General features: G+C 49.0%; 1 protein-coding gene across 1 annotated transcript in view; it reads left to right on the top strand.

Moving 5' to 3' along the window:
• The first annotated feature begins 345 nt into the window (after positions 1–345).
• The window catches only part of ptprq (protein tyrosine phosphatase receptor type Q), a 247,980-nt gene continuing 230,177 nt past the window's right edge, over positions 346–18,148 (top strand). The window contains exons 1-2 of the mRNA XM_038781370.1: positions 346–427; positions 10,828–10,959. Coding sequence (XP_038637298.1) covers positions 10,894–10,959 — 66 coding nt within the window. The 5' untranslated portion in view covers positions 346–427; positions 10,828–10,893. The remainder of the gene's footprint in view (positions 428–10,827; positions 10,960–18,148) is intronic.

Here is an 18,148-nt window from a genome sequence, read left to right on the forward strand (position 1 = left end):
AATGGAGGAGGGTGGACTCGCGCTGTTTTGGGAGCAAGATTGTTTTTTTCCAAGGCGGGGGTGGGGGAGGCTTTTTCCTTGTCGCTGTCTTTGCAGAGTCAGCCTGGGAAAGCAGCAAGTTGCTGGATGCTCTTCTCTCTCTGTCTAAGCTGCTGTCAATCAAAGGGGCAGTTGGAGCCCCCAGGCTGTGAGGCAGCTCATCCTCCCCTTGGCAACACCATCCTTGCGGAACAAAGGGGTGGGAGAGAGGGGGGCAGCGAGGGAGCAGCAGTCACTCCACACTGGGGGAGGCTGCCTGCTGTCGGAGGAGCTTCCAATCCAGCAGCAGCAACAACAACAAAATACCCTCCAAGAAGTGAGCGAGAGCTGGAAAGCGCGGTAAATTCAAGATAACAGATCGGAGATAACAACAGTGTGTGCAGTGCGGGTAACTCGATTTTCTCATTTATCCCTCTGCGCTCAGACAGCCTCGGGGTTAATAACGAAAGCTTGTCTACTGCTAGGAAAAATAAATGCACCCTATTCAATACCCACTTTGTAAAATACCTTTTGACCAAATAGTGAGAGAGCAGTAAATGAGCTTTCCAACATTGTTTCCCCCCCAAGCTTATGTGTTACTTTCGGTCTAAAACTGCTAACTGTTCGGCATCATCTTAATGTGAGTGCAATTAATAATAACATCAACCCTGTTTTTCAAAATATCTGCCATGTCTGTTGGACCTTGGCTATGTTCTAAACTTTTCTCCAGTAATTCAAGTGTGTTCAGAGATGACTGTGCTCGGTGAGCCGCTGTATTTGAATTGCTGGTTGGAGTGTTTTGCCCACCTGTGTCCCTGCAGACAGAGCTTTGTCTTGTGTTGAAGAATTGGGAGTTCCAGCGATTGGACTGCCAACAGGGCAGCCGTGGTTGCAGATCTAATGTGGATGTTAGATATACATATTAATGCCTGAAATCAGCTGGGAAAAGCGAGAAGGCGAAAATGCTCCCTATCTCTTATTTAATCTTCAAAAAAAAATGATATTGAAAAGGATTAGCTCCTACATGCCAGTTCTAAGAGAAAGAGGGGAGATTTATGTTATTTGTGAACAAAGTGCGACAAGTGTCTGAATAGTTTGCTTTAAACCATGCTGGATACAAGAGAGTGTGAGTTATGTGAATGTGATGCATGTGTGGGGGCTGCAGTTTAACCTAACACTCAAAAGCACACAACATAACATAAATCAATGCTGAGGTTTGTAAATTATGGGCGGGACTCTCCGTCCGGCAATACTGGAATCGGGAAACACGATTGGGTGGGGAATCATGTGAGCTGAAAATCGTGGTCGGTGCTGGGCGGCTGACTGATGCCTTGCTCCGGTGCCTCGACAGTGGCGTCGATGCATTCTACTCCGCACGTACTGTAAACGGCGTTGGCATATCATTAACGAGCTGAACCCAGTATTCTCCGGGGCCTCTGTGATGCTCCGCCTCCACCAGGAGGAATTGCCAACGGCGCGTTTCACTTGTGGTTTTAAAAATCAGGAGAAAGGCACCGTGGTTGCTGAGGGAGAGAAGAGGTAGGATATGTTCCCAGAGATGCAAGCATGGGCTGCCGGGTTGCCGCTGGCACGGCTGTCTTGGTTGGGGGGGGGGGGGGTTGTTTGCCAGGGCTGGGGAGTAGTGGGGTGACCAGAGGATGGACTAATCCGTTGGGGTGACCTCGCAACCTAGCGGTGTCCAGGCATGGACCGCCATTGCTGCAGCTTAAAGGTAGCCATTTTGGTGCGCACCCCACTGACCGCCTACCGTGGCCTTGGTTGCACCCTTGGAGTCACACCGGCCGTATGGGTGCCCTCAGCCACCCTAACCCAAATCCTCCCTTCACCCCACCCCACCAACCCCCCCCCCCTCCCTCCCCCCACAACTGGATGCCACCTGCCGGTAGGGCATCACGCGACCCACACAAAGACAACACCCGCAGTAACCACTAAAAGAGGGCATCGGATGGGGGGCTGCTGGATGTACCACTGGCATGGGTAGCGCCAGCCTCTGGTACCCCTGTCGGCAGGGATAGGTGCTGTGGCCAGAGGCCCCTGCGATGCATCAATGGTGCCAGGAGTACAGTGCGGAGGGCCGGGTGCCGGGGGAATGGCAGAGTTGTGGGGATGGGAGAGGGGGACATGTGGGGGCAGGGGCTGCAGTGGACCTGGTTGGGCATGGAGGTACACACCATGCTAACATTCCTTTCACACCTTGTACACAATGGACTTCGGAACCCAACAAGGAATGGCGGCCTTCATCTTATCCGACCTGGGGGATGCACTGAGGCTGTACGAGTAGGAGCTGCTCCGGTAGAAACCTGTGGCAGCGGAGCCTGAGATGGAAAATCCCGCTGTATGTTGGATCATCTTCGACTAACAGCCACAAAACTACGAATAAGCACACCATTTTTTAATGTTTTGCTGTTCAGTTATTATTTAATTTGCTCCTACAAATGGCTTCAAAAGTATTTAATTATTTTTGTGCACAGTCTGAATAATCGATGGCCTGCAGATGACCCTGTTGCCACTTCCGGATTTTTTGATCAATTTTGCATAAGAGAGATCTGGACCAACAGTTGCATTCATTGCTGTTCTTTTAAAGATAACATATTTTCATGAAGTTATGACGTAAAAAGCAGTTCAATAAAGGATAGTTACCGTAAAACAGAAGCGGCAAAATTCTCCGTTCCTGAGGCTAAGTACCGGAGCAAATGGAGAATCCGCAGGTGATTCATGATGGGAAAATTGGCGCGAACCCCTCACTGATTCCGGTACCGGTGAGGGGCTAGCACCGGCGCCACGTGGAACACCCACGGAACACGTGGAAAACGGCCGGAGAATCGGTAGGTCCTGGGTCGGGCATGCGCAGGGCTGACGAGCTGCACCGGTCGCGCTGGAAAACATGGTGCCGGCCTTGCTGGAACCCTAACCCGCCCACCCCCACCCCACATCCCATCCCCTGGCCAACCCCCACCACTCCCCCCAATCCTAGCAGCAGCCTCCGGCCAGCGGCATGGATCCTGGACGAGGGTGGCGGTGATGGACACTGTTCGTAGCCGGCACACCTGGGCCGGGATTCTCTCCTACCCGGCGGGGCGGGGGGTCCCGGCGTGTTGGAGTGGCGTGAACCATTCCGACGTCGGGCCGCCCTAAAGGTGCAGAATCTCCGCAACCGTAGGGGCCAAGGCCTCACATTGAGGGGCTAGGCCCGCGCTGGAGTGGTTCCCACTCCGCTGGCTGGGGTGAACGGCCTTTGGCGCCACGCCAGCCGGGCTGAAAGGACTTAGCCTGCCGGCGTACATCCGCGCATGCGCCGGAGCGTCAGCGGCTGCTGATGACATCCCGCGCATGCGCAGGGGAGGGGGGGGTCTCTTCCGCCTCCGCCATGGTGAAGGCCATGGCAGAGGCGGAAGAAAAAGAGTGCCCCCAAGGCACAGGCCCGCCCGCCGATTGGTGGGCCCTGATCGCGGGCCAGGCCACCGTGGGGGCACCTCCCGGGGTCAGATTGCCCGGCGACCCCGGAGCCCGCCCACGCCGCCAATCCCACTGGTCAGGTAGGTGTTTTGATTCCGGCTGGCGGGAGAGGCCTGTCAGCGGCGGGACTTCGGCCCATTGTGGGCCGGAGAATCGCCGCGGGGGGTACCCGCCGACCGGCGCAGCGCGATTCCCGCACCCGCCGAATCTTGGGGGAGGAGAATTCGGGACACGGCGGGGGCGGGATTGACGCTGGCCCCAGGTGATTCTCTGACCTCCCGGGGGGTCAGAGAATCCCACCCCAGGTTCCCAACCGCTGGGACCACACGTGACCCGCGCCATTGGGAACCTGGTCCATTGGAGGTGGAGAATCGCGGCAGGGCCGGCTGAGGATGCGCCAACATCCTTGTAACTGCACGCGGTACATGTCCGGAGGATGGCGATTGGGAGGGGGCAGAGCATCGCAAACCGGCAACTGCCCCAAATCTGGCGTCGGAAGGCATTCACCGCCCAATCCCGATTTCAGCGTCGGGCTATGGAGAATCCCGCCCAAGCTGTTTCCCAGTGACTAAACAATTTGTTAGCTTGTCTGAGCAATGAGAAAACTCATCTCACTCAGGGCCATTACTTGCTGTCAGAGTAAATCGAATGGCATCTGCTGTTAGTTATGCTTACCCCAGCACAGTCAGAAACTTCAGTAACAAAGCCATGGTGTTGATGTTAGAAGTACGTTAATTCCTTGTGTTAAATGTAAAAAAGTAATTCAAATCTTGAAGCTTCTCACCAAACCGATGACCTTCATATCTCCAACTTCACAAATATCAGAATTGTCCAAGATAATGGACTATAATTTGCTCTCAAATTATCCATGATGTTAATGGTGTCACCATGATTTATGTGCAGGTGCGACACCAACTTCAGCCAAGGGAAGTTTAGTTTCAAAGTGGAGATCCAAAAAGGAGAAATCCATACTCCAGTTTTTAAATCTTTTACGTGGTACGAATCTGGCAGTACGGGATGATAATGGGGTAGCAAAATCAAAGACCCCTCCCACCCAGGTTATTCTCTCTTTCAACCTCTTCCATTCTCTATTCCAACATCTTCCATCAGGCAGGAGATACAAAAGTCTGAGGACACACACTAACAGGTTCAAAAACTGCTTCTTCTGGACTGAACTGACCTCTTCACGCATCTTCTCTACTGAGTAGTACTACACTCTGTGTGCTTCACCCGATATCTGAACCTATGTATTTACATTGTGTATTTCTATATGTCCTATGTTTTTTCATGTGTGGCACGATCTGTCTGGACTGTACGCAGAACAATACCTTTCACTGTACCTCGGTACATGTGACGATAAATCAAATCCAATCCAAATAATGTAAGGGAACGAGGGCCTTTGGGTCGTGAGTGACAGGACAAGGCAAATGTTTAACTGTGTAACCAATCAAATTTAAGGAATATGAAAATAACAACACAACCATTGAAAAAGAAGTGGAAATTAGTGTGGATGAATAAAATATTGAATCAGGTACAAAAGGAGAAATGAGGAGAGGGAAAGAAAGATTGGATTCAAAGAGAGAACGAAGAAACAGAAAGGAATAGTTAAAAAGCTAATTATTAATCTGCAAATAATTAGAACTTGAAAGAATGAGACTTCACGGTTATAAAGGTAAATTTGAGTGCTGGAGAAGCTGTTTGTCAGTAATTAACACATATTGTTCAAAGGATCCTCAGACTGAAATGGTCAAGAAGTGACTTTTTATGGCGGGTTATTTCATTTATACCTTGCACTTGCAACTTCACATCATTCAGTGCATTTCAATGGTGGGCTCCAGACAGTAAGCTGCCGTTTTCATGAACTTTAATAGTGGAGTCAATGGATACGTCATGGGCAGCAGTTTTTGGATTCCTACATTTGACACTAAACATCCCTTGGCTAAAGTTGCTGTCGCGTTTGCGTTAACATTGTGATTAATTTGAGAGCACTGTCTTGGAAAACTCTTGGATATTTGTCTGTGAAGTTAGGGCATAAAGGTCAACAGCTTTGTGAGAAGCTTCAAGCTTTGGATGGTTTTCTTTCAGTTAACACAAGGGATTAGTTCGAAAGTCACCACCATAGTTTTGTGAGTAAACTTTCTGACTTTAGAAGTCGTAGTTACATCCATTCCACCTCGGAAATTTCAACCAAAAATGTTCTGAGTATCATTTTAGGCGGGTTTGGCGGGTTGTTCTATCGCAGGCATTTTGGGTGAGATTCACAATACTTTTCAACCACAGTTAGGAGCGACCTACCGGCCATGTCCCATGAACCCAGAGCAGCACGTAGCCATAGATCCCAGGAAAGGCCTCCTCTGAGATTCCTGACCGCCGTTCAGCCTCACGAGGTCTAATACGATCTCGTGAGAAGTCGCAATCTGTGGGTGGGATCCAATACTCCATGGGGTGCCATCAATCACTTCCAGTCCCATTAGATTCACAACTAAATACATAAAACATTTTTTAAATCATTAATAACAAATATAAGCCAGAATGTTACAGCTGAACCATCAGAAACAATGGGCTGTATTCTCCGATTATGAGGCTCTGTCCCCACGTCGGCATGGGAACGGTGACTTTTAAGCCCGAACATTCGGCACAAAATGGCCACCGATCCTCCGTTTGGCTGGGGGTTAGCAGCCGAGCAGCGTAGAGCGTCCGGCCCCAGCTGCCGATAAGGCCCGAAGAATTGCCACGTCCTTGGCCGCTCATGCGCAAGGCGGCAGCCTGCAGCAGCTGCGCTGTGCAACATGGCACTGGCTGCGCGCAGACCCGTCCTGCAAAATAGTGCCCCCCTTTGGCTGGCTCGCGAGCCCTGGACCATCCCCCCAACGGTGCTCCCAGCCCCTGACAAAGTCCCCCCTGCCCGTGGATCGACTCTCCCCCAACTGTGGCTGCACTGGACTGAGTCAGCAGCTGCCACGCTGAGGTCCCGACAGGTGAGACCACACCGGTGGAAGAGCATCGGTGGGTGGGCCTCAGGCAACGTCCTGAGGCCTTCGATACGGCACGCGGCATACTCTGCGAATGTGCCGCTTTGGAGGGGACGGAGCATCGCGAAAACAGTGCCGCCCCCGATTTAGTCGGAATCAGGTATTCTCCCAACGGTCGCCAAACGCGATTTCGGCATTGGCGACCGGAGACACCCGCCCCATGTTTATAAAGGAAAGTGAAAATACAATCATAGGGAGAACTTGACCTGTACTTCAGAACCAGCCTGCTCCTGGCCAAGCTATTCCAGTATAGCTTCAACACTGACAATATGGAAAATTGATTAGGTATGTCTTGTCTATAAAACAGAACAAATCCAATACGGCCAATTACTTTCCCATTAGATCATCAGCAAATTGATGGAAGGTGTCATCAACACTGCTATCAAGTGGCACTTACACGAGAATAACCTGTTCACCGAAGCCAGTTTGGGTTCTGCCAGTGCCACTTAGGTCCTGCGGTCCAAATATGGACTAAGGAGCTGACCTCTGGACATGACGTGAGTTTGAGTGCCCTTGTCATCAAGCTAGGATTTGGCCTAGTGTATCAAAGAGATCTGACAAAGCTGGAGTCAATGCGAATCAGGGAGAAAACTGTCTACAGATTGTAATCATACCGAACACAAAGGAAGATGGATGTGTTTGATGGAGGACAATCATCTCACCCCAGGAAATAGCTGCAGGAGTGCAGGAGTTCCTCAGGTTAGTATCCTAGGCTCAACCATTTACAGCTGCTACATCAATGATCTTCCTTCCATTATAAAGTCTGAAGTGGGGATATCGCTGATCAGTGTTCAGTGCCATTTGTAACTCCTCAGATACTGAAGCTGCCCATGTCCATATACAACAATAAGAAGTCTTACAACACCACGTTAAAGTCCAACTGGTTCGTTTGGAATCACTAGCTTTCAGAACTCTGCTCCTTCATCAGGTGAGCTGCACTCAGAAAGCTAGTGATTCCAAACAAACCTGTTGACTTTCACCTGATGTTGTAAGACTTCTTACTGTGCCCACCCCAGTCCTACGGCGACATCTCCACATCATATCTCCACAACAAGTCATGGACAATATTCAAGCTTGGGCTAATAATTGACAAGTAATATTCATACCACATTTTGGTTTGCTAAAAAAAAAGGGCAGCACGGTAGCATGGTGGTTAGCACAATTGCTTCACAGCTCCAGGGTCCCAGGTTCAATTCCAGCTTGGGACACTGTCTGTGTGGAGTCTGCACGTTCTCCCCGTGTGTGCGTGGGTTTCCTCCGGGTGCTCCGGTTTCCTCCCACAGTCCAAAGATGAGCAGGTTAGGTGGATTGGCCATGATCAATTGTCCCTGGTGTCCAAAATTACCCTTAGTGTTGGGTGGGGTTTCTGGGTTATGGGGATAGGGTGGAGGTGTGGGCTTGGGTAGTATGCTCTTTCCAAGAGCCGGTGCAGACTTGATGGGCCGAATGGCCTCCTCCTGCACTGTAAATTCTATAAGTGCCAGGCAGTGACCATCTCCAACAAGAGAGAATCCACCCATCTTCCTTTGACATTCAATGACTTACCATTGCTGAATGCCCCATCATCAACATTTTGGGGATTACCATTAAACATAAACTTAACTGAAAATTACCACACAAAAGTATTGTGGCTGACAAGTGCAGGTCAGAGCTTTGGAATTCGGTAGTGATTGATCCACCGCCTGACTCCATAAAGCCTGTCCAACATCTATACAGCACAAGACAGGAGGGTAACGGAATACCCCCACTCTAGTGTAATGGAATATTCCTCACTCTAGTGTAATGGAATATTCCCCACTCTAGTGTAATAGAATATTCTCTATCTAGTGTAAATGAATACTTCCCGTTCTCCTGGATGAGTGTGACACCAACAACACTCAAGAAGCTTGGCACAGTGCAGAACTAAGCTTGATTGGTAGCCCATCTACCATTTTGAACACTCATTCCCACTACCATCCTGCACATAGTGCCCGCAGTGTGTACCATGTATAAGGTGCACAGTAGCACACCCAAGACTGCTTCAACAACACTTCCAAACCCATGTGACCTTTAGCCTTGGAAGGGACAGGGCAGCAGGCAGATGGGAACTGCACCTCCTGCAAGTTCCTTTCCAAGCCACACACAGTCTAGATTTTATGCACCCCCTCCGGTGGGTATGAAAGTGGGAGAGGCTCGTAACATCTATCAAGTAACCTTCCCACCGCCTAACCCCCACCCACAACCTGTCTGAAATGTTATGTGGGCAGGTGTCGTTGGACGGTCAGCCCACCCTTGGGCTTATTAAGGCCCTTAAGTGGCTAACCATTGGCCACTTAAAGGCCTTACCCGTTGCCGGTTATTTATTCATGGCAGAGGGAGGCTGACATCATGGACTGATGTCCATGGACTGGTCCCATGCAAGTGGTGGGTGAGAGGGACACACCTCCTTTGCATGCACCCCCTTAAGATCACGTATGCCCCTTCATCCTCCTCCCTGGTTTCCGAAGAAAGGCTTCCTGGACTTAACTGTTTGTAAGCATTATGGGCTCCTCTTCATTGGGACTAGGTGTAGTCCCTGCAGAGCTGTTACTTCTGCTGGGCGCTGCTGAGGCTACAGAGCTGCCAGCCATTTGATTGACTGACAGCTCTAAAGGGGAACTTCCTCTTGAGAAAGGGATGGAAGTCTTGCCTTGAAGCAATTAATGTTACTCCCACATTTAATCAATGTTGGGCAGCCATGAGGATCATGGGCGAGCACAGCACCAACCTTTTAGCTAGTAGGGGCAGGGAGAACGGTGCTTCAAAAAATCCAGTCCACCATCTTGAATTTGAAGTATCTAGCCTTTCCTTCATTGTTGCTGGATCAAAATCCCGGAACTTCCTCTCCAATGGCACGATGGATTTTCTTACACCAGTTGGCTCAAGATGGTGGCTCATCACCACCTCTTCATAGACAATTATGGAGGAGCAACAAATGCTGACCTTGCCAACAATGCTCACATCAGGATAGAACAGAAAATAAAAGCAGAATTAGAACTGTGCACTGGGAGCTAGATGATTCTTGTTGATTAACATAATTCCCTTTAACTCTGGGGGCTGAGGTTGAGTTGAGCTGAGACTGATGGGGCGGATAGTCCTCCTTGAGGCCATGTGAAAGAGCTGGCAATCTTAAGCCATATTTTTCTGTGACTATTTGCATTGCGCAAAACTGTACGTAAATTGTCCTTCGGATTACAGTGCCAGATTATCCCTGTTGACAAAAACAAAATCAGTTTTTCAGCTGTTCACAGATGCATCAAGCCAATGGGATTTGTATTGTTTAGAACAGGTAGCATATTCGTCACATTTCCTGTGGAGCAGAGGCAGCAGCTTGACTGGTACAGAATCTGTTTGCTTGGATGGCAGGTTCAATCTTATGCTCAACAGTCTTGACTGTTGAGTTTGGCCACCATTTTCTACCAAGAAAAGTGCATCTCTGTCCACTATGGCGGATGCCTTTGAATGGCGAAAAGGCATACCTTCTCATATCCACCCCGTGCAGAAGCATAGGTGTTTTCACGCAGGGAATCTGATGTTGCACTTCTAAACCGGGGCCAGTTTAGCTCAGTTGGCTGGATCGCTCGTTTGTGATGTAGAGCTATGCCAACAGTGCAGGTTGAATTCCTGTACCAGCTGATGTTGTTCATGAAGACCCTGCCTTCTTAAATTTCTCCCTCACTTGAGGTGTGATCCTCAGGTTAAATCAGTCAGCTCCCCCCCCCCCCCCCCCCCCCCCCCCACTCAAAGGGGAAAGCAGCTAATGGTCATCTGGGACTGTGGTGGCTTTACAGCTTCTTCACCATTTGCTTCATTCATGCTCCGCATTGGGTATGCTTGGCACTTGTTCCAATTACTCCATACAGCTTTGTAAAGTGCTGGCAAATATTTAAATCCAGTTTCAATCTTCTGAAGACTAATTTCATATGCAACCTATTTCCTTTTGAGTGAGCAGATGTTCCACATGTGTTAGGCTAGCTGTTGCTGCTAAATTTTGGTTGGTGTAGGTATTTAATTATTCAAAAAAATTGACCTTGCAAGATACAGTGCAGTTATCTCCGAGAGCTGTAGGCTAGCTTTGCACTTGCTGGAGAATATTCCTGTGACAAACGTTGCCGTGAGTTGATAAAACCTGGGGCTGTCATGTTTTAGATTTTGTGCAGTTCGTATGTAAATCTGTGGACTTTCATTGCATTTTTGTCTGGTCATTGTAAGCTCTTGTAAGTTTCTGGCAGAAAATAATTCACTTTAAGCACCTGCTGATGTCTCATCCTTTTTTATTTAGCTTTTGCAGCATATCCCCGGAGTAGAGGTGCACAGACAATATTACTTCAATATTACGTGGAGCAGAATGAAAGAAGTTCCACACATGGAAAAAAACATTTTGCTATTGTTCATTATAAAATATGCTTTTCAGGTAAGAAAATATATATTAATGAACTCAAAAAGAATCTTTACTGTATTAAAATGATAGTAGTATGTAGTAAGTGGAATTAACTTTTTTCATAATATTTGTTTAATCGTAAAATTCCTCTTTATTGGTTATTTATGTTTTCCATTATACTGCTGAATATTTGTAGGGGATATACAAGTCTGAAAAATATTTATTCATGATGATTACTCATACTTAAACATTCCAATATGTAACACAAACACCGGTTAAATGTAGCAATTACTGGTAATTAACAATATAATGGAGACACAAACACTTAAAAAAACGTACTGGAGTGGAACCCAACCCTTCATTGCTTGGGGAAAGTACTTGAAATAGATTGTGGAGAAAAAAATCACAGCACTGAAAACCTTTCTTATGGTTATCTGCAAACTACGGTGCGATCAGACAGATTAAAGAATAACAGTAAGTTATTGCTCTCTACTATTAAATAACAAGGGATGAGTTTTGCTTTCGAAGCTTATTTATCATAAAGCAAATATGTTGGCTGAAGTTTGATTAAATATAAAAGAAATGTGCGCTGACTGTATTTGGGAAGCTGGGTGCAAGTTGTGCTCGGAATTGAATAGATTTTCCAAAGTAAAGTTGTGCTGCAAGTTTCTGTTCAAACTAATTTGCATAATCACAAACTTAGTCCTCTGCTAACTGGCGTAAATTGGAGAATGCAGCAGAATCTAATATTTACATTAAAATATTCATTGATACATTTGGACTGAGTTTTAGTAAAATATAACTGAAAATGGGTTTATCACAAAATGTAAGCATTTTAAATAGAGTGGGTGGGATTCTCCGACCCCCCGCCGGGTCGGAGAATCTCCCGGGACTGGCGTCAATCTTGCCCCGCCGTGTCCCGAATTCTCCACCACCCGAGATTCGGCGGGGGTGGGAATCGTGCCGCGCCAGTCGGCGGGCCCCCTACGCCGATTTGCCGGCCTGCGATGGGCCGAAGTCCCGCCGCTGACAAGCCTCTCCTGCCGGCGGGAATCAAAACACCTACCTGACCGGCGGGATAGGTGGCGCGGGTGGGCGCCGGGGTCCTGGTGGGGGGCCGGGGCGATCTGACCCGGGGGGTGCCCCCACGGTGACCTGGCCCGCGATCGGGGCCTACCAATCGGCGGGCGGGCCTGTGCCGTGGGGGCACTCCTTTTCTTCCGCCTTTACCATGGTCTTCACCATGGCGGAGGCGGAAGAGACCCCCTCCCCTGCGCATGCACCAGGATGATGACGCTCTGGCGCATGCGCGGGCTTACGCTGGCCGGCGAAGTCCTTTCGGCCCCGGCTGGCATGGCGCCAAAGGCCGTTCACGCCTGCCAGCGGAGCGGCAACACTCCGGCGCGGGCCATAGCCCCTCAATATGAGGGCTTGGCCCCTAAAGGTGCGGAGACTTCCACACCTTTGAGGTGGCCTGACGCCAGAGTGTTCACGTCACTCCAACACGCCTGGACCCTCCGCCCCGCTGGGTATGGGAGAATCCTGGCCAGTGTCTGTACTGTCACTTGAGTTACCTGATTTTGAATAACTTAAAATATCAGAGTTCCACACTGAATAATTTACTAGCTTTATTGGTGTACACCCGTCAGCTTCCGAGTGAATTAAACCTCTAAAATGTGCCTATTAATGTCTGGGCGGCTAAATGAAAGCTCAGTTTGAAGAGCCTCCTTGAACTGGCACCATTGACAGAAACTTGTTATGCTCATTATTATGATCTAAGGCTATTTTTGTGTGTGGAGCTGGATCATAAGGCAGTGTTTATTAAATCAGCGTGGAAGATGCAGAAACCGCTATTCATGTTTGATGTAACTTGGTTTAACATTTGGCTTCCTTTTGCGCTGGACTTGCCTAACTTCAGCAGAGGAAGAACTCTTACCTCAGATTCACCTGAGGAAGGAGCAGTGCTCCGAAAGCTAGCGATTTGAAACAAACCAATTGGACTTTAACCTGGTGTTATAAGACTTCTTACTGTGCTCACCCCAGTCCAACGGCGGCATCTCCACATCATAACTTCAGCAGGTGTGTGTTGACAAAACCAATGCAATCTAGCAGCAACTCCAGGTTAAAACTTCTTTTTGTATCAAAAGCAGTTTGAATATGTATCAGAAACGAAACATTGCTGTAGCCTTTGAGCACTAAAACCAAAAGGACACTAATTGACATTTAAAATTATTTCATGAATCAAAGTCAGCATCGTCTTATTAAACTGCAGTCCTTATAGGAGATGACTGAAATTGTTACCAATCCACATTAAACTATAAATATAACTATAGGGTATGCATCTGCACTCGAAAATGCCTCTCAATGAAAAGCAGAATTAGCCATTGACATATCTCAAATATTAAACAAATATTAATGGGCCAGACCAGCAGTAAGGAGGGGCTGAGTTTAATGGACTGCAGGGCAAGGGCTCCACTGGGGGCTAAACATAGAAAACATAGAAAAAAAATTTGGCCTTTTGAGTTTACTCCGCCATTCACTATGATCATGGCTGATCATCCAACTCAAAAGCCTAATCCCGCTTTCCCCTCATATCCTTTGATCCTCTTCCCCCTAAGTGATATATCTAACTGCTTCTTGAAACGATACAATGTTTTGGACTCAATTACTTCCTGTGGTAGCGAACTCCACAGGCTCACCACTCTGGGTGAAGAAATTTCTCCTCACCGCTGTCCTAAATGGTCTTCCCCCTATCCTCAGACTGTAACCCCACCATCGGGAACATCCATCCTGCATCTACTCTATCCAGTCCTGTTAGACTTTTATAGGTTTCTATGGGATCCCCCCTCATTCTTCCTAACCGATTCAATCTCTCCTCGTGCATCAGTCTGGTAAACCTTCGCTGCACTCCCTCTATAGCTAGAACATCCTTCTTCAGATAAGGGGCGAAATTCTCCGACCCCCAGCAGTGTCGGAGAATCGCCTGGGGCCGCCTAAAATCCGGCCCCCGCCGTGCCAGACATTCTTCGCCACCCGGAAGTGGCGGCGGCGGAATCTCGCCACTCCGATTGGAGAGGCCCCTGCGGTGATTCTCTGCGGTGGCCAGTCTTCTGGTGCAAACCGCTCCGGCGCGGGGCTGGCCCCCAAAGGCGGGGAGAATTCCCCACCTTTGGGGAGGCCCGACCCCTGAGTGGTTGGCTCTATTCCCCTACGCCGGCACCCTCCATCACGCCGGGTAGGGGAGAATGCCGCCCAAGGAGACCAAAACTGCACACAATATTCCAGGTGCGGCCTGACCAAGGCCCTGTATAATTGCAGCAAGACATTCCTGCTCCTGTACTCAAATCCTCTTGTAATCAATGCCAGCATACCGTTTGCCTTCTTTACTGCCTACCACACCTGCCATGCTTACCTTCGGTAACTGGTGTACAATACCCAGGTCTCGTTGCACGTTCCCCTCTCTTAATCAGATAATAGTCTGCCTTCTTGATTTTGCCACCAAAATGGATAACCTCTCATTTATCCAAATTATACTGCATCTGCCATTCATTTGCACACTCACTCAACTTGTCCAAATCACATTGAAGGATCTCTGCATCCTCCTCACAGCTCACCCCCCCCCCCCCCCCCAACTTGGAGTCATCTGCAAATTTGGAGATATGACATTTTGTTCCCTCATCTAAATCATTAATATATATTGTGAAAGCTGGGCTCCTAGCACTCCACTAGTGACTGCAGTTTTGCATCACCTCTCTCCAACCTACCGAGTGGGGAAGGTTGCTCTCAGACACATGACTGTGTGGAAGTTGTGGTAGGCTAGCATTCTCAGGATGGGGAGAGAGTATTTTACAGATTGGCGTAAACCAGAATGGGAGGATCGCTGCATGAAGAAGCATTCGGTTGACATTATTCAGTTTGCAAAGACTGTCCTTGTCCCAGTCCACGCAGGGGGAGGCATGTCAGACCAGTCTCAGTTGTGCGCAGCATGGTGTACACAGAGCTTTGTCGTAACACCATGCGCCTTGGTGCAGGGAGCTTTTGGTATCATACTGGTTTGCTGGGGAGGGGGAGGGGTCTGCAGGCTGTAGTTGGGAACCTGCATTATGGGGTATCTGAAGGTGTGCTGCGGTGGGGGGGGGGGTGCTAATTGTTTAAATGTGCAAGTGGCCTCAATATGGGAAGGGGTAAGGTCCATATGGACACTCACCTCAAAACTTTCAGAGGCTGGCCAATGGATACCTGCCACAATCACAGTGGGATCAAGGAATATGTGGCGGGGGTGGGAGGGGGGGGGGGGGGGGGTGAATTGAGAGGTCTGTGAGGGAGGGGAACCTGAACATTCAGCCCCTCGAGGATGATGTGAGGGGTTTCCACAGTCGCACAGGGAGGATCCCAAGCTGGCCCGGCAGTGAGAGTTTAGCAACACCTTTCTCCAACCTCCAGCAATGATGCGTTACGACGTTAAAATGAGGAGAAGCTCTGCTGGGGAGGGCACTACAGATGGATTGGAGGGAAGCAGCAGGTACTGGGGAGGGGGGGAGGAGTGATTAAAGGGGCACCCAACTGAACTCTGCATTCCCAAATCAGGAGGGATGCACAGCTGACACATGTCAGGAGCCTTTCAATGACAATGCAGGGAATCAGTAAAGTGAAGCAATGGTGCACATTCATGCGAGATTAATTCCGCAAAGCAGCACTAACTGACCTCCTTGTATTAATCCCTTGTTCGCAGTGTGGAAATTCTCCACAGTAATGACAAGCTCCAGAGCAAGTGAATGACTGGACAAGCTTCAGATGCGTGTTAGAATTGTGGTGCTGACTGATTCACAAAAGACAAGACTCAGGCCCCCCTTCAAATTATCTAATTTCCTGACAAAACATTTGCCCTCATGTTTATTTCCAAGAGTGTAGTATTAGAGTGCAGTCTATGAGGATTCCAACATCTGGACTGAAAGCAGTATATTCAAGCTTCTGGCCAAAGCAACCTCATAGCAGCTGGCCATGTAAAGGAGGTGGTGGGTGAGCACCTTGGATCACATTTCAAGGTGTAGCTGACACTGGAAAAAAGCCCTTGAACACACATTCACTGATGGGCCGTTGACAGCAAGAGGACCGTTGGAGATTAACGCTGACTCTTATACCATATAATGCTGTCTTCTGTCTGTTTCTCATTGGTGCTGTAGAGAGGAGACTATCAGGAAGGTGGAGCCTGTATATATTTTACTGCTTACATAATCACACGCAGTCAGGAGTGAAGAAAGAGAAGATTGCAATGGAGGCTCAACCAGGCTCAACCAGAGGGAAGAGCAAAGCCCTCATGGCCAAGGAACACTGGGGCCTCGTCTGGACACAAAGGATGTGGCTTGCACAAACATTGTGGGTCGGCACACTGAGGGAATACAGAACTTGCATGTCTTACCTGCAAATGAGCGAGAGATGAGTGTTGCCAACGGCTGCGCATGCCCAGAGACCTGGTGACTCACATTTCCACATTCTTCAGGTGATGTGTTATCTGTGTTGGTCTAACATCGACTGCAACTGGATGCAGTAAAACGAGAAACAGATTTCCGACACAGGAGATGGTCCAACACTGTTTTATTGAACCTGTTGATTTCTGTACATAATCTGCAGTGGGTTGACACTCTTTTAACCTAACTGATACGTCCTACTGGCTTGACCAGACGAGCTCTCTATCACATGGTGATGATGCTCATTGGCCTGTGAACTGCGACTATCTCCCTTGCCGTGTCCTGTGAGAGAGCCAGAGCCTTAATGTCTTGTGGGCTTTATCGTGGTGGTGTCCTATCTGGTGATTGGTTGTTCTGTGTCATGTGTGTTCATTGGTTATCCTGTGTGTCAATCACTGCCTGTCTGCATCTCATGATATACATGAGTGGATATTATGACATCTCCCCCTTTTAAAATAAATTTTGGAACGTGGCTGTATATGCATGCATAACTATGTACAAGTGGGGAATGAATGAACTATGTACATGGGAAGGCGTCTATCTTGCATATACAGAGCAAACTGAACAAAATTTACAAGATTTAAGTCTATAGATTCAGTCTTTGTAGTGGGTGACGAATTCTCGTCGATCGCCGCAGAGGTGGAGGGGGGGGGGGGACGCCGGCACCTGGACGGGCGGGATGGCTGCCATCACGGTGACCTTGTGGATAGGTGGGATCGCTGCCAGATCGGTGGCCTCGTGGTGCAAGATGTCCGGAGGAGGCATGATGACTTGCGGAGAAGTGCGGTCGGGTGATGGGCAGGGAACGTTACGCTGCGCCCTCCTGTTGCTCCGTAAAATGGAGCCATCAGCCATTTGGACAACAAAAGACCTGGGAGCAGCCTGTCTGACGACAACAGCTGGGGCTGACCAATCTCCCTCAGGCAGCTGAACGCGAACAACATCGTCTGGAGCCAGCACAGGCAGATCTGTGGCATGAACATCATACGTGATCTTTTGCTGGTCCCTGGATCGCTGCACCTTCTGCAGCACCGTGAGGTGGTCAAGGTCTGGAACATGGATGGCTGGAACAGTTGTCCTCAGGTTGCGGTTCATGAGCAACTGAGCCGTAGACAAACCAGTCGACAGAGGGGTTGTCCTGTATGCCAATAGCGCCAGGTTGAAATCCGAGGCTGCGTCTGCAGCCTTGCACAGCAACCGCTTGACAATATGGACCCCCTTCTCGGCCTTCCCGTTTGATTGCAGGTATTGGGGACTGGATGTGATGTGACTAAAGTGGTAGGATCGTGCAAAGTCGGATCGTGCAATGTAGAAACATGGACCGTTGTCACTCATTACCTTGAGTGGCATCCCATGCCTGGCAAAAGTCTCTTTGCAGGCTTTGATGACGGACTTTGACGTGAGGTCCGACAGTTTCACCACTTCCAGGTAGCTGGAGAAGTAGTCGACCAGGAGCACTTAATCACGCCCATTGACGCGAAAGAGGTCTATCCCCACCTTGGACCACGGAGAGGTCACAATCTCGTGCTGTTGCAGCGTTTCATTAGGCTGAGCTGGTTGAAACTTCTGACATGTTGTGCAGTTGAGGACTGTGTTGGCAATGTCCTGGCTGATGCCAGGCCAGTAAACTGCCTGCCAAGCTCTGTGTTGACATTTCTTCACCCCCCAGGTGACCCACATGGATCTGTCTGAGCACCATGTTTTGCATGCTTTGGGGAATGACGATTCTATCTAGTTTACGAAGGATTCCCTCA

The sequence above is a fragment of the Scyliorhinus canicula genome, chromosome 20 (genome assembly GCF_902713615.1).
Source record: "Scyliorhinus canicula chromosome 20, sScyCan1.1, whole genome shotgun sequence".
Classification (NCBI taxonomy): Eukaryota; Metazoa; Chordata; class Chondrichthyes; order Carcharhiniformes; family Scyliorhinidae; genus Scyliorhinus; species Scyliorhinus canicula.